This window comes from Artemia sp. Qi Xiang Cuo, chromosome 6, assembly GCF_049724085.1.
Source record: "Artemia sp. Qi Xiang Cuo chromosome 6, ASM4972408v1, whole genome shotgun sequence".
Taxonomy (NCBI): Eukaryota; Metazoa; Arthropoda; class Branchiopoda; order Anostraca; family Artemiidae; genus Artemia; species Artemia sp. Qi Xiang Cuo.
Window position 1 is genome coordinate 41,358,709 of NC_142799.1, and position 15,611 is coordinate 41,374,319.

The 15,611-nt window shown below is 34.8% G+C and overlaps 1 protein-coding gene across 1 annotated transcript in view; it reads left to right on the top strand.

Moving 5' to 3' along the window:
* Positions 1-15,611, top strand: part of LOC148951241 (trophoblast glycoprotein-like) — a 219,317-nt gene that overhangs the window by 162,881 nt on the left and 40,825 nt on the right. The window contains exon 4 of the mRNA XM_089090751.1: positions 10,435-10,613. Within this exon, the coding sequence (XP_088946877.1) occupies positions 10,435-10,613 (179 nt within the window). The remainder of the gene's footprint in view (positions 1-10,434; positions 10,614-15,611) is intronic.

The window sequence follows — 15,611 nt, forward strand, 5'->3', positions numbered from 1 at the left end:
CAGTAAACTCCGGTTTTTTGTAAGAAAATTATGTATTATACAATTCTCTGGTTCAAATCTGAAACTTTAGTCTATTTTTGGATCGACAAATTAAACTATTTCTGTAAAATCTGAGCTAATAAGGGGTTTTTGGCCGTAAACTCTAATTTTTTGTAAGAAAATTATGGACAATACAATTTTATGGTTCAAATTTGAAACTTTAGTATATTTTTGGATTGAAAAATAAAACTATTTCTATAAAATCTGAGCTAAAAAAGGGTTTTTGACCGTAAACTCTAGTTTTTTTTTGAAAAAAATTATGGAAAATACAATTCATTGGCTCATAGGTGAAAATTAAGTCCGGTTATGGATCGAAAAATAAACTATTTCTATAACATCTGAGCTAATAAGGGTTTTTTGCAGTAAACTCTAGTTTTTTTAAGAAAATTATGGAAAATACAATTCTCTGGTGCAAATCTGAAACTTTAGTCTAGTTTTGGATCGAAAAATAAACTATTTCTGTAAAATCTGAGCTAATAAGGGTTTTTGGCCGCAAACTCTAGTTTTTTGTAAGAAAATTACGGAAAATACAATTCGTTGGCTCATAGGTGAAGATTAAGTCCAGTTATGGATCGAAAAATTAACTATTTCTATAAAATCTGAGCTAATAAGGGTTTTTTGCATTAAACTCTAGTTTTTTGTAAGAAAATTATGGAAAATACAATTGTCTGGTTCAAATCTGAAACTTTAGTCTATTTTTGGATCGAAAAATAAAACTATTTCTGTAAAATCTGAGCTAATAAGGGTTTTTGGCCGTAAACTCTAGTTTTTGTAAGAAAATTATGCAAAATAAAATTGTCTGGTTCGAATCTGAAACTTTAGTCTATTTTTGGATCTAAAAACAAACTATTTCTGTAAAATCTTAGCTAATAAGGGTTTTTGGCCGTAAAATCTAGTTTTTTGTAATAAAATTATGGAAAATACAATTTTGTGGTTGAAATTTGAAACTTTAGTCTATTTTTGGATTGAAAAATAAAACTATTTCTATAAAATCTGAGCTAAAAAAGGGATTTTGACCGTAAACTCTAGTTTGTTTTGTAAGAAAATTATGGAAAATACAATTCATTGGCTCATAGTGAAAATTAAGTCCGGTTATGGATCGAAAAATAAACTATTTCTATAAAATCTGAGCTAATAAGGGTTTTTTGCAGTAAACTCTAATTTTTTGTAAGAAAATGCTGGAAAATACAATTCCCTGGTGCAAATCTGAAACTTTAGTATATTTTTGGATCGAAAAATAATATATTTCTGTAAAATCTGAGCTAATAAGGGTTTTTGGCCACAAACTCTAGTTTTTTGTAAGAAAATTATGGAAAATACAATTCGTTGGCTCATAGGTGAAAATTAAGTCCAGTTATTGATCGAAAAATAAACTATTTCTATAAAATCTGAGCTAATAAGGGTTTTTTGCAGTAAACTCTAGTTTTTTGTAAGAAAATTATGGAAAATACAATTGTCTGGTTCAAATCTGAAACTTTAGTCTATTTTTGGATTGAAAAATAAAACCATTTCTATAAAACCTAAGCTAATAAGGGTTTTTGGCCGTAAAGTCTAGTTTTTTGTAAGAAAATTATGGAAAATACAATTCGTTGGTTCATAGGTGAAACTTAAGTCCAGTTATGGATCGAAAAATAAACTATTTCTTTAGAATCTGAGCTAATAAGGGTTTTTGGCCATAAACTCTAGTTTCCTGTAAGAAAATTATGGAAAATACAATTCTCTCGTTCAAATGTGAAACTTAGGTCCATTCTCTGGTTCAAATGTGAAACTTAAGTCCAGTTTTGAATACTCCTAATGATGAGACTGATGGTTCTAATTCAATATTTTTTTCATAAAAACAAACTATTTTTTTTTAAACTTCGAAATTATTCAACTTTATTTATTTTTTTTATTTTTTTGTACGTACCTTAAAATGACAAAATATGCTTACGGTTCTAACAATTGTACTCTGTGATTGGTCAGAGACACGATTTGGCTTTCCCACTGTTATTCTATGTCCGGTTATCGACACTACCTAGTCTATTGCAAGTATTAAATCAGTATTTTTTACGCAGTGGAACGATAAACACATAAGTCATATCTTAAAAAAAAAGTGAAGATGGAGCATTTTAATAAAGTGTGTTCACATGTCAATGTTATTGTAGCATTGAATGCCGACAAGGAAAAGTATTTAAACTATGAAACAAGTAAAAATGGTAGCACTATTGGAAATGTATGCGTGCATTGTCATGACAGTAAGGAATTTAATGTCTTTGGAGTACCAAAAAAATTCAACTCTTATTATGTCGGATATGCAAGAGTGAGATATCCAGAGATGATAGCACTCAAAGAGAATGCCAACATAAAAATAATAGTTGATGAAGAGGGACATCTTCTTGCCAGTGCTTGTGGTAACATGTTACCTCTTGTTGCACTCCATCGTCAACTTTCGGGTATTAGCATTCAACAAAGCAAGATCAAAAGAAGACATGCATACTCTTCTTCTAATATCAATAACCGTATCTTGTCGATTTGTCGGAACTGTTACATTTGTAAAAATAATGTTGTAATACACAGTGAAATTGCCGGAAAAATAAAAAATGGGCATTGGTAGAAAATATTACTAAGGAATATAAAGATGAATAAATGAAAAACAAAGTGCCAGCAAACGTCACTACCATTAATGAACCAAATAATAGCAAGATGAAATGCATATTGAACATGTGGATGACCCCCCCATTAGAAATGTGTTCACATGTTAGTGTTATTGTAGCATTGAATGCTGACATGGAGAAGTATTTGAACTATGAAACAAGTACAAGCGGTAGCACTATCGGAAACGTATGCGTGCGTTGTCATGACACTAAGGAATTAAATTTCTTTGGAGTACCAAAAAAATTCAATTATACAAATGGTGGATATGCGAAAGTATCATTTCCAGAGATGTTAGTACTTAAAGATTATGCCAACATAAAAACAATAGCTGATGAAGAGGGGTGTATTTAAGCTAGTGATAGAGGTAACATGCTACCTTACGATAAATCCTATTGTTATCCTTCAGGTATTAGCATTAAAATGAAAGCAAAGAAAAAAAGAAGGGCCTACTCCTTTACTAATATCATAAAGCATATCTTGTCTACGTGCCGAAACTTTTACCTTTGTAAAAATAATGTTGTAATAGACAGTGAAATTGCCGGAAAAATAAAAAGGGCATTGGTAGAAAATATCACTAAGGAATATAAAGATGAATCCATGAAAAACATAGTCACAGCAAATGTTACTACCATTGATCAAACAGTTAATGAATCAAATAATACCAAAGATGAAACCTGTCGGTGACACACCAGTAAATATTGTGTATGACTCAAAATGGAATAATGATTATTCTACCGATTACGAGTTAAGAGAAGACAATAGCTACAATATCAAGAGAGAACATGGTGAACTATTTTATGGAACAGATTCAAAATGTCCAAAGTTGATCATTGATATTAATAATGTATCATAATATTTTTTTTATTAATATTCTAAATGGCATTATTTCATTAAACATATATTATGCATTACATTGTTATGTGTTCATTATTTTTAGAGAAAACTAGCATAACAAACGTTTAGAATGTCTATTAAAACATTGGAGATGTAAGAAAAGGAATTCACATACATTTATTATCAGACACATGGGATAGAGTCAATAAATTTTATTTATCAACATCTTTTGTCAGATACATCATATAAAATTGACAGAATCTAAGTGTCAGAGTGAATAAATTTTTTCTTTTATCAACGTATTTTGTCAGATACATCAAATAAAAATAACGAAATCTAAATTTTAGAAGGAATAAATGCTTTAACAACATCCTTTATCGGATGTGTCGGATAAAATTGACAAAATCTAAGTATCAGAGTGAGTAAATTCTATATCAGCATCCTTTTCTTGGATACTAATGATAAAATATCGGATAAAATTGGCAAAATCTAAGTAACATATTGATTAAATTCTATATCAACATCCATTTCTCAGGTGCATGGGAATAAAATTGACAAAATCTATGTATCAGAATGAGTAAATTCTTTATCAACATCCGTTCTTGGATATGTCATTATGAAAAAATTGTAAGTAAGTAAGTGAGTAAGTAGGTAAGTAAGTAACAAACTCTTTCTTGAATTCACCTCTTGGATACACAATACAGAAATTTAATTCAGGAAATTATGACAAAAAAAATTTTAGACGGGGTTACGTGCGCGCACGTGCGCGCACGTTATATGGGAGGATATTTTCATGAAGGAAGTTTTCATGGGGGAAGGGACATTGCTATGAAGGGGCTACTGGATTCCCAGCCTTATTAAAGAAAAAGATCAGAAATTAAATAAAAACAAGTTTTTCGACGGAAGGTAAGCAAGAACATCAAAGTTTAAAACGAACAAAAATTATAACGTAGGTTATTTGGTTCGACCTTTAGTGAATACATTGCTCATTAAGCCGAAGATTTTTTTGTGCTTTCATAAGAGATATTTATTCTAATTAACGGGTTTTGTGACTAAGAGGTCATTTTTAAAGAATTGGAACAAAATTCGAACTTTAGCGTAAAGAGCAAGGTATTGACTAGGGGGCGAACCCCTAATTTATGTATTAAAAATCTTTGAATATAGAAGTTCGTTACGTAAGTTAATTCGTAAGTTACGTATATTTATTACTAATAAAAACGTTCGTAAATAAATTAAACAAGTTTCGAGAAAGCCATTTAACCAAATAAAAGTAAAATTAATATACAAATTTTGTTTTAATTATTCATGTACGGTGAGCCAATATCAAAACCTGCATTAATTCAAAAACGTTCAAAAATTAAATAAATAAACAAGTTTTTTAAACTGAAAGTAAGGAGCGACATTAAAACTTAAAACGAACAGAAATTATTTTGTATATGGAAGGGGCTGTCCCCTCCTCAATGCCTCGCTCTTTACGCTAAAGTTTGACTTTCTCACAACTCTAGTTTTTTTAAACAATAAAAAACTTTATCGTAAAGAGCGAGGCGTTGAGGAGGGGACAGCCCCTTCCATATAAGGAATAATTTCTGTTCGTTTTAAGTTTTAATGTCGCTCCTTACTTTCAGTTTAAAAAACTTGTCTTTTTTATTTAATACCCGTAAATTGAATCAACGCTGACGAAATCAAGAAACGAAAGACACATTGGAAATGTATAAACTTGGGCTATATATTTCCCCATTAGGGGGAGAGGGTGTTTAAAGTTTAGTGGAAGTGGCTTCTCAAAGTGTTAATTATAATTTTAGTATAGGCAACAATCTCGCATTGCCTATAGCAAAGGGCCTTAAAGCTCCAATTTGTTGGTATTTATTATTTATTATTTGGCAGAGCCACTTCATATGGAAGGAGCGGTTGTATAAACTTCAGAGGGGGCTCATTCGATTGGACATTGAAACCCCTAATGCCCTTTTTAAGAGTCAGAAGCAATCAGAGGGCTACCAGCCCCCCTCCCACGTTTTTTATAAAATGTATCCGATCAAAATTTTGAGATAGCCATTGTGTTCAAAAATAGTCCAAAGGTCAAATAACTATACGTTCAGGATGGAAATAGCCCCTCGTAGCCCCGGGGGCATGGACAGCAGGTTCTGTAATTCACCTATTGTGAAATCATGAGGCCTTTTGTTGGGAAGGGGCGCATGTTTGATCCTGGTTCTCAAAAAAGGCTTAAAGTATTAAGGTGGAACCTGGGGAAATAATGAAGTTGAACACAATCAAAACGCACGAAGTGCATGATTGTTTTCAAAGGGGTATATCAGCAATATCTAAGGAACGGCTGAGGGTATTAGGCTGAAACTAGCAGTTTACGTAGAGGGAGGTGTTGAAAAGTGATCGAAGGACAGCCAGCACCCTTCTTTTTTATTCTAGAGGCTTCCTACCCTCACTACTAATCAAAATTTTGAAAAAGTGATTTTGTTTTGAAATAGTCCAAATAGTTAGGTACATAAGCGCCAATTTCCGTAAGGTTTGTGCATTTTATGGTAAAAGCACGAAGATTGGACACTGTAGTTGTAATTGCAACAGCTTTGTTCCAGCAGCTTCAGATTGAAAACCTGTTTGTCATCTATGGGCATGGAGCACAGACGAAAATACTGCCCATTCACGATATTACTTATCGTTTAGGAACTGACAGGTCTCGCAGACTTCTCTTTTTGAATGCCTTCTCTGGATGCGATACGACTTCTTCTTTTGCTTTTCAAAGAAGCATGGTGTTTGGAAGACCTGGATTGCTGTGGAATTCATTCTTCTGACTTTCGTTACTCTGAGTAGATCAGGAGCCCTGCTCCTAGATTATCACTTTACAGACATCCAGCGATTCGTCGTCATTCTTTTAGAAAAGTCTGACGTGAATAGTCTGCAGAAGGAGCTTTTCACACGAAAAACAACCGGAATGGAAAGACTACCCCGAACACCGGCTGCTCTTGAGCAGCATACCGAACGCGCTTACTTGCAGGCCCAGATATGGGCATCATCGTGTTGTCATGAAAAATTATGAAATGATGAATCATCATCAGCATCATGATGAATCATTTTCATCATCATGAAAATAATGATAATTCTGTTACCAGGAGTCGGAGGAAAAAAGTAAGCACATTTTTGGGATCAAGAGAGTCAAATTAGTCAGAAACGACCCTCTGCTCGGAAAAATTTCCCACTGAAAGTCAGCTATTTTTTCCCGCGCGGAAAAATGCAAAACGGCGCGATAATCACGTCGGAAAATGCGGTTCTGTCCCCAGTCCAATTCTCCATATTTGTCTGCACATGTCTGCCAAATTGCATGCTTTCACCATAAAATGCACAAACCTGACGCTTATGTACCTAACTAAAAAGTCTACGCCTACAGAGATGCCAAACCTTCCACACCACGGGGCAAGGATTGTTAATCATGAATCTTACCCATCTTTCAAAGGCAGGATCTATCAGTAGTAAAGGGGGTAATTTTTTACTCTGGGTGTGTTCGGAGAAGCTAGACGTATTCAGTTTATCAAAAAGGCGTATCTGCAATGATAGTATTTAGTTTAAACTTTCAGGGCATGTTGGGGGATGTTGAAAAGTGGTCAGAGGACGACCAGCCCCCCTTTTTATCCTTTTTAGTACCCCTCCTCCAAAGACATCTGATTAAAGTTTGGAAATAGCCATCTTGTTCAAAACTTTTTGTTGCGATCCAAGCCCAATTTTAGGTATATTAGGCTATTTTTCGAATATTAATTTACTAGGTTAGAGCCACCGCTGCAACCTAGTAAAGGAAAAGATAATTTCGAAGACCATACTGCCTTTCCATGACGATAAATAAAAGTTCAAATAAGGATATAATCCTTTTAATCGACAGTGTTTCACAAACAGTGATAGAAATTTACAAAAATACCAGATATTTCGGTCGCATATGCAGTGACCGTCATCAGTAGTAAAACTAAAACTTTTAGTTTTACTTTCAGTTGTAGTAAACCTTCTAGTTTTAATACTGATGACGGTCACTGCATATGCGACCGAAATATCTGGTATTTTTGTGTGTTTCAATCACTGTTTAAGAAACACTATGGATTAAAAGGATTTTATCCCTATTTGAACTTTTATTTATCTATTAAAAGAATTATTAATACCCATGATTTTATATCACCCACGGGAAAAAGCTTTTGGCTTTTTCTTCGCTGGATAGAGTAAAGAACAAACCCCAGTTGCAACTAACGTCACCGTATAGTTTTAGTGTAACCTCATTTAGGGTTGTAATCTACGATTATGACGCCCTTCATGATCTTTTGTGCCAAGATGCAGTTTTTTGTCCAAAAATGGATTTTCATTTTTAATGTTATGTTTTGTTAGTTACAAAAGCACATATATGTAGCAATTTCTTTTTATAAGAGCCCTTAAATAGCTCCCTATGATGTTCCAGTGCCCCGCTAGCAGTTGATAAGGAAAAAAAAGGAAAAAAGAGGACACATCAGTGCTACCCATGCAGATAAAAATGATTTTCCTTATTTTTCAAGCCAGGGGACTGTAAGTTTCCCGTATAGGGTTTACGGCCATGGCAATACCAGTGGTGAACTTTTTGTTCCGATCTGACGCCATTTTTTAGGAATTTCAATCTTTTCTCCAAAATTCCCATAAACTTGTTTTGAAATATCATTTTTGTTATTAATAGTATTCGAGATAATAATTACCATTCCGGAATCTTCTGTAAATGGCAATTTTTCCCACTAGCCAATTTTTTTTAACAGGTTTTTGAATTTCTGGTTACTTTGGGCCACTGTTGCTCTCTTATCAACATTTTCAAGATGGAATAGATTTAATCATGATCTAATTGATGGTTGTGATTGCTTGTGGGGGAGATAAGTCATCTTTTATAAGAGAAAAAATCTCTCTTTAATTTAACAATATTCTTATTTCATTTTTTTTTGCTCTTTTTGGTGATGTCTTTTGCTTCTATTGCTTCTATGAGTTACTTACTACCACGGGCTCTTTTTAAACCTTTTCCACTTTGTTCAAATTGTAATTGCTCATCAATGACTCTCGCAGAAGATCTAAGATTTTCTGAAAGACTTTCCCTGAAATCCCCTCTGGAGCCCCAATCCTGCAGAGTAGAGGCAGGAAAAGTTGTTGTAGCTGGTACAGTATATTTCCTAGCTAGGGGTGGCGTAGAACAAAACAGTCTAGCAAACAAACTTGCAATACGATAAACGGACATTGTCGTACGCCCTTTGTAATGGCCCCATCCATATCCATATTGTCATGGAATCAGAGACGAAACCTAACAGTAAAAATCAAGACGAACAAATGCAATTCTTTTTGGGCTACTACTCATTCATAAGGGGTCGAAAATGACATGTAAAAACACCCATACCTTTGTTCGTGGTTGCAGCGGGAGCTGCAACCTAATAATTATTACTAAAAGGCAACCAGATTCCGCTATCAGTGTTAACTAATTTGTTTACGGAATATGAATTGTTCGAACATATGAATGAAAGGAAAGGGGTTATGTAAATGCACCTTAGCCACCACCTCAACATTAATAAGTACCGTTAAATTCATAAGTTTCACTAAATAAAGGAGTTGGTCAAAGTATAATCTGAGACCACAAAAATTGCGACTAGCAGTTGGAAAGGGTCCATTGGGGGATTCTAGAGACCAGACAAGAGTTGTCATATAAAATTCAGTCTAGTATGAAACTTGTTGGAATCGTTAACAGGCTAAAAAAGCTCCTTAAAATACTTAGCGCGGCAAAAAACTAACTTCTCTAAGGTACAGGTATTACATGAATAAAATAAGTAAAGGTTAAAGGTCAAAATAATCCTCTTCAACAAGGTTGCTGGTAGTCTGACGCCAATGACAGGTAGTTATCATCCTCACTTAGTCTCTTTGGCCAGGGTTACTGAACCCTGAATACCTACCCAGAATTAAAATAAAAAAACTTACTTGGCAGACAGAGTCGGTATACTCTTTTATTTGGATTTTTAAATTGATTTCTTGAGTTGTAAGCAAGAATGTTTTAAATTTGAAATATAATTTGAGACTTGGCAAGCTAAAAGGGGGAGACTGCACCGAAGAATTTTCTCACCTTTCAATCTTTGCCGGTCCCCCCTGCTGGCTAATTATTACTTTATTTACTGTTCAATGCCGAATAGCTCTGCGTCGTGTTTGGTAGCAACTTCATTTTTCGTTCTTCTTCTTTTAGAATACCCTTGTGAACAAAACAAGGAAAAAGTCCTTTCCTTTCTTCAGTGTTCATCTTCGTTCTAGTGGATACTTACAAAAGAATCTACAGGGAAATTTTGCCAAAAAGGCTGGTACTTTTCAATGAGCTGGTACCCACGTAATATATTGTATAGGGAAGATACTAAAGGAAACTAATCAAACTAGTATCTGTCAATAGAGAATTGGATCGCAAACCGTGGTTTGTCATTGTTTTACAATATTTAAACTATTGTTTTTTTGGGTTTAGAGGGGAAGAGCTACAAAGGTTAGGTCAGGTTACGTATTTAATATATGCTATGCTTCACCCCCCCCCCCACCTAATGTGCAAATATATTGCCCAAACTTGCTTCTAAACTATTATATTTTCATCATCTTTAATTTTGTTTCATTAGCATTAACCAAACTTGACTTCTCGCGTGGGTACCAGCTTATTGAAAAGTACCAAAACGTGTTTAACATATGCTATGCTTCACCCCCATCCCCTAATGTGCAAATATATTGCCCAAATTTGTTTCTAAACTATTATATTTTCATCAAGTTTAATTTTATTTCATTAGCATTAACCAAACTTGACTTCACGCGTGGGTACCAGCTAATTGAAAATTACCAAAAGACTTTTGTCCTTGTTATGAAAGACTACCAAGGACATTTATAAAGGCTTTTCTTATTTTTTCCTTTTTTTAGATTCACTTGCGTGCAAACGCCTTGGAGCATCTTAGCCAGTATATGCTACCTTGGGAAAAATTGAGCATTGTTGATATCGAAGAAAACCCTTGGCGATGTGACTGCCATCTCAAATGGATGATAAACAGCTTAGTTGGGCAGATCAACAGGAACACACCAGATTTAACTTTAAGTCTCACGTATGCAGGTTTCATATATTAATTTATATACTCTCAAAAAACATAAGAAAAAAGAATCTGATGTTGAGCTCATGAAACATGAATATTGCGTCTTGATAAATGATAAATCAATGCAAATGATAAATAGCATCATTTGCCTAAGTTATTATTCAACAGAAATGATTTTGAGATATTGGTTCTCAGTTATATAAAAAAAACGTTCTACAAGGTCTCAACGAAAACAAATACAATGAGCAAAATACAAGGAGCAAATGGAAGCCTTGCATTAAATATCATATTTTTTTTTGTAGATGGTGAACAGCTGTTTCTTTTTTTATGGCAAGGTGATTTTTATAACTTACTATTTTTTGTATCAATATTTTTACATCATAATTTCAACAGATTTATGAGAACTTTAACCCTCACCAGATTTTATATTAAATGTACAACCATTTTCACTACCTTAAATTGCTAGTATTTCTTTGATCGCAAATTTATCAGAGCAACCCATTATGCGTCCCCCGCTAAAAAAAAATCCTGGATCCGCCCCTGAAGCAAGGAGGACACGCCCCCTGTGTATAACTTACAACCCTTGCTCTGAGGACTATGGGGGGGGGGGTTGTCATCCTCAAAGACCAAATTTCCAGAACAGTCAACTACGTTGAACATAAAATGGTCTCAAGATTTTGATTGGATGTGCTTGGGGAAAAGGTGGGCGTGAGAGGGGTGTTAGTTGCCCTTCAATCCATTTTGATTATTAAAAAGGACACTAGCCCTTTGAATTTCCAATTGAATGAGCTCTTTTTGAAGTTTCTACGACAACACTTTCTATAAAAACATTATATGACCCTAGGGCATAACTTAAAACCCTTGCCCTGAGGACTGTGGGGGAGTGTCCTTCTCAAAAACATAATTTCTATCTGGAAATCAACTGCGCTGAACAAAATGGCTATCTCAAAAATTTGATTGGATGCGTTTGGGGAAATGGCGGGCTTGGAAGGGGTGTTAGTTGCCTTCCAATCATTTTCGACTATTAAAAAGGGCATAAGCCACTCCAATTTCCAATTGAATGAGCCCTCTTCGAAGTTTCTACGACAACTTCTTCGATACGAAGTGCCCTGGTCTAGAATAAAAAAAAAACAATACGTCGTACGAACATCGTTCTTTACTTAGGCAGCGCGATTGCGCTGCATATGATCTTGCCAGGCTTCAGTTGAATTATCCTAAACTGCTAAACCATCAGACAGAAATAATTCATATGCGAGCAAAAACATTTTTTAAGGGAAATTGCTAGGCTACCAGTCCCGTCCCTTTAAACCTGGTTATTTAAACAACTCTGTTTAAATTCGAGATTATTTAAAAGAAGAATTAAACGATAAAATAAAACGACTCTATTCTAATTACATGCAAATTCAGTTTTCGGTATCTACGACTGAAGCTAAGCAGTTCTAAAATCAGCCATTTCTCTACTAAGAAGTCTGTAAATCCCAAAGTATTTTTAGGACAATGGAAATACAACGTAGACTGTCTCTGACTGAATTGAGCACTTGGAAACCGATTGAGGCCAAAATAAACGATTTAAATGACTTTCCAAAAAGTAGGGGCTAGGTCCGAACGGTCAGACAAAAACAAATCAGACGCGAACATAAGCAGGTTTTTAAGGCGTGATTTGCTACCAGTTCGGCTCCTTTAAATCTGGTTTAATTAAAACGACTCTCTTGAAAATCGAAATCAGAAAATTAAAATTAAATGATAAAATAAAATGACTCTATTCTATTTACAAACGAATTCGTTTTTTTTTAGTATCTACAATTGAAGCTGAGTTTTGTCAGAATCAGCTATTTCTTTACCGAGAAGTTTGAAGATGCAAAAGTCTTTCCAGAAGAAGGAAATACAACTTAGACTGTCTCAGAAGTAAGCACCTGGGACCTCAATGAGGTCAAAATAAACGACTTATACGACTTCGCAAAAACAAGGGGGGTGAGTCATCCCCCTCACTTCTCCCTAGAGCCACCCCTGAATCTATGACGTATAACGAGATCCAATTAACGGACAAGTATATTATTAGGGTTTTTATCTGGGACCATTATGGGGGTGCATCGTTAGAAAAGCGACCATGATATTCGGAAAGAGCATAATAGGAGTATATTGGCACTGCTTTTATTTCATTAGTATGTTGCCTTAAGAAGTGACTAACCACTAAATGTTTACCAAAGAAACAAAACCAAATTCTTGCTTCTGCAAGACTTATGTCGGTGAAGTTGGCCAATGGTTGCTGCGACACGCCATATTGCTAAGGCAACGTAAATTCACTTTTATTTCACTACAAGTGGCTCGAAAAAGGTATCTAGTAAAGTAAAACGGGTACTTGTTAATTAAACGAACCACACTCAAGAATTACCCTTAGCTTAGATCTCAGAAAACTGGTTTCATAGTCACAAAGACAAGTGATGGGTGATAGAATGCATTGGAATTCTATAATTTGGGCTGTATATATGCATATTTGGGGGGGGGGAGCTAGGTTATATTAGGGGTGCTGTCAAAATACTTTACCCCCCCCCCCACCGAATGTGCAAATATATAGCCTAAATTATATGATTATATAAACCAAAGGTTATATGGTATTCACGTGACGGTAAGACAGCAAACCTTATTGATTATGTTATAGTAAACCGAAGACTGGCAGGATCAATACAAGATACTAGGGTATACAGGAGTGCTGTTATTGATGTTACAAGTAAAGGTCACCATCTAGTAGTGTCAAGGGTTAATTTAAAGCTGAAATATCGGAAGGGTAACTGCCTCCCGGGAAGTTATGATGCTGGTAGACTCCAGGATAAGAATTTGAGAGAAACTTTTCAGGAACAGTTGAATACTAAACTTGAGAGTTTAAAATTTGATAATGTGGAAGATGGTTGGAATAATTTTAGAAAAATAATTTATGAAGTTGCTAAAGGTGTTTTAGGAAAAACAGCTAGAACTCCAGCTAAGAATATTAGTAAAAAAGCTTTATGTTTAATAGAAAGGAGAAAGGACTTGTACAAGAATTGTCTGAGTGATAGATCATATGAAAACAAAAGTAATGTAAAGAAAGTGGAGAAAGCATTAAAATATGAACTAGGGAGGTGTGAAGTGGAGGCCATGGATAAAATTACCGAGGATGTGGAAGATGCAGCTAGACGGCATAATAGTCAAATATTGTACTAGCATGTTAACAAATTGAGAGGGAGTAGTCAATCTGGACTTGACCCAGTTAAAGATAGGAATGGGGCCACAATTAGCGATAAGGAAAAAATTAAAGAGAGATGGGCCAAACATTTTGAGAATTTGCTTAACTGATATAGAGTTGCAGGAAAAGAAATAGAGGAAAATGAAAAAGTTTGGGACACCTTGGATGTGAAGGAAGATGTATTTTGTCAGGAAGAATTAGTGACAGTACTAAAAGGATTAAAAAATAATAAGGCTCCAGGTGCTGATAGGGTGGTAAATGAGTTTCTTACATATGGTGGCTCTGAGGTTAGAAATAAGTTACTGAAGATTATGAATATAATTTTTTAAAAAGGTGAAGTACCTAACGGTTTTAGGAAAACATTAATTAAGCCACTTTATAAGAAAGGTGATAAAAGTGAGTGTGGTAATTATGGAGGCATTAGTCTGGTCTCTGTAGGTAGTAAATTACTTAGTAATATGATACTTTTTAGACTGAGAGATTGCCGTAGACAACGTTTTGATAGGAGAAAAGTGTGGTTTTAGGAAAGGATATGTAGACCAAATTTTCACTCTTAGGTTAATAATTGAGAATTGCCTGAGCTCTCAAACATTTTTGGTCATCTGTTTTGTCGATTATGAGCAAGCTTTCAATTATGCAGATAGAACAGCTTTGACAAAGGTCTTATCCTTGCATTGTAAACCAGACTAACACATTATAATGATTAGTTCTATGTATGAGAATAACACTGCGGCGGTTAAGGTAGGAAATGAGGTTAGCAGCTGGTTTTGTATTAAATCAGGGGTTAAGCAGGGTTGTGTTCTATCCCCCTTTATATGGATTATTTTGATGGACTTTGTCTTAAGGTGCACATTAAAGGATATGGGAGACCACGGAATCAAATGGGGAGGAAAATTCTCCTTGACTTAGATTATGCTGATGATTTAAGCATCCTAGATGAAAGTAAATAGCGACGAAGACCACACTGCCTTTCCATCATAAACAAATAAGTAGAACAACAGGGAAACATTTTTTTAAACAGTTTTAACTATTGAATTTTAATGTAAGTTTCTTTTATAGTGTTTTTATTCTCTTCGTCTGTTTCGCTGAGGACGGCCCATGGATATAGGGTCGAAATATTCATTTAAAGTTGCGTTCCACTGTATTGTATAAAAAAAAACTTCCCTGTTGTTCTACTTATTTGTTTAGATGAAAGTGTTAGCAAAATGAATGAAGTTTTAGAGGTTTTGCTAGTTCAGGGTGCTAGAATATGTTTGAAAATTAATGTTAAGAAGACTAAGTCACTAAGGCTAGGAATAAGTGAAGATGAAAAGGTGATGTTGGGTACGGAAAAGATTGATCAGGTGGGCAGCTTCACTTACCTCGGTAGTATTATTAGTAAAGGTGGTGGGAGCAGTGAAGATGTTAAAAGTAGAATAGCCAAGGCTCAGGGTGTTTTTTCACAGTTAAAAAAAGTTTGTAAAAATAGTAAGATAAGTCTGCAAACCAAGGTTAGAATATTAGAAGCTACAGTGATGACAGTGGTCAAATATGGCTCTGAAGCATGGGCGCTCAGAAAAGCGGATGAAGATTTGCTAAATGTTTTCCAGAGAAATTGCTTAAGGATTGTTTTGGATACCCGGCTGACTGACCGTATTTCAAACAATAGGCTATACGAAAAATATGGTTCAATACCGCTCTCTAGGGATATAATGAAAGTTAGGCTGAAGTGGCTAGGGCACGTTGTGCGGATGAAGGATGACAAATTGCCGAAGATTGTTCTTTTCGGCCAACCGCCTAGGGCTAAACGG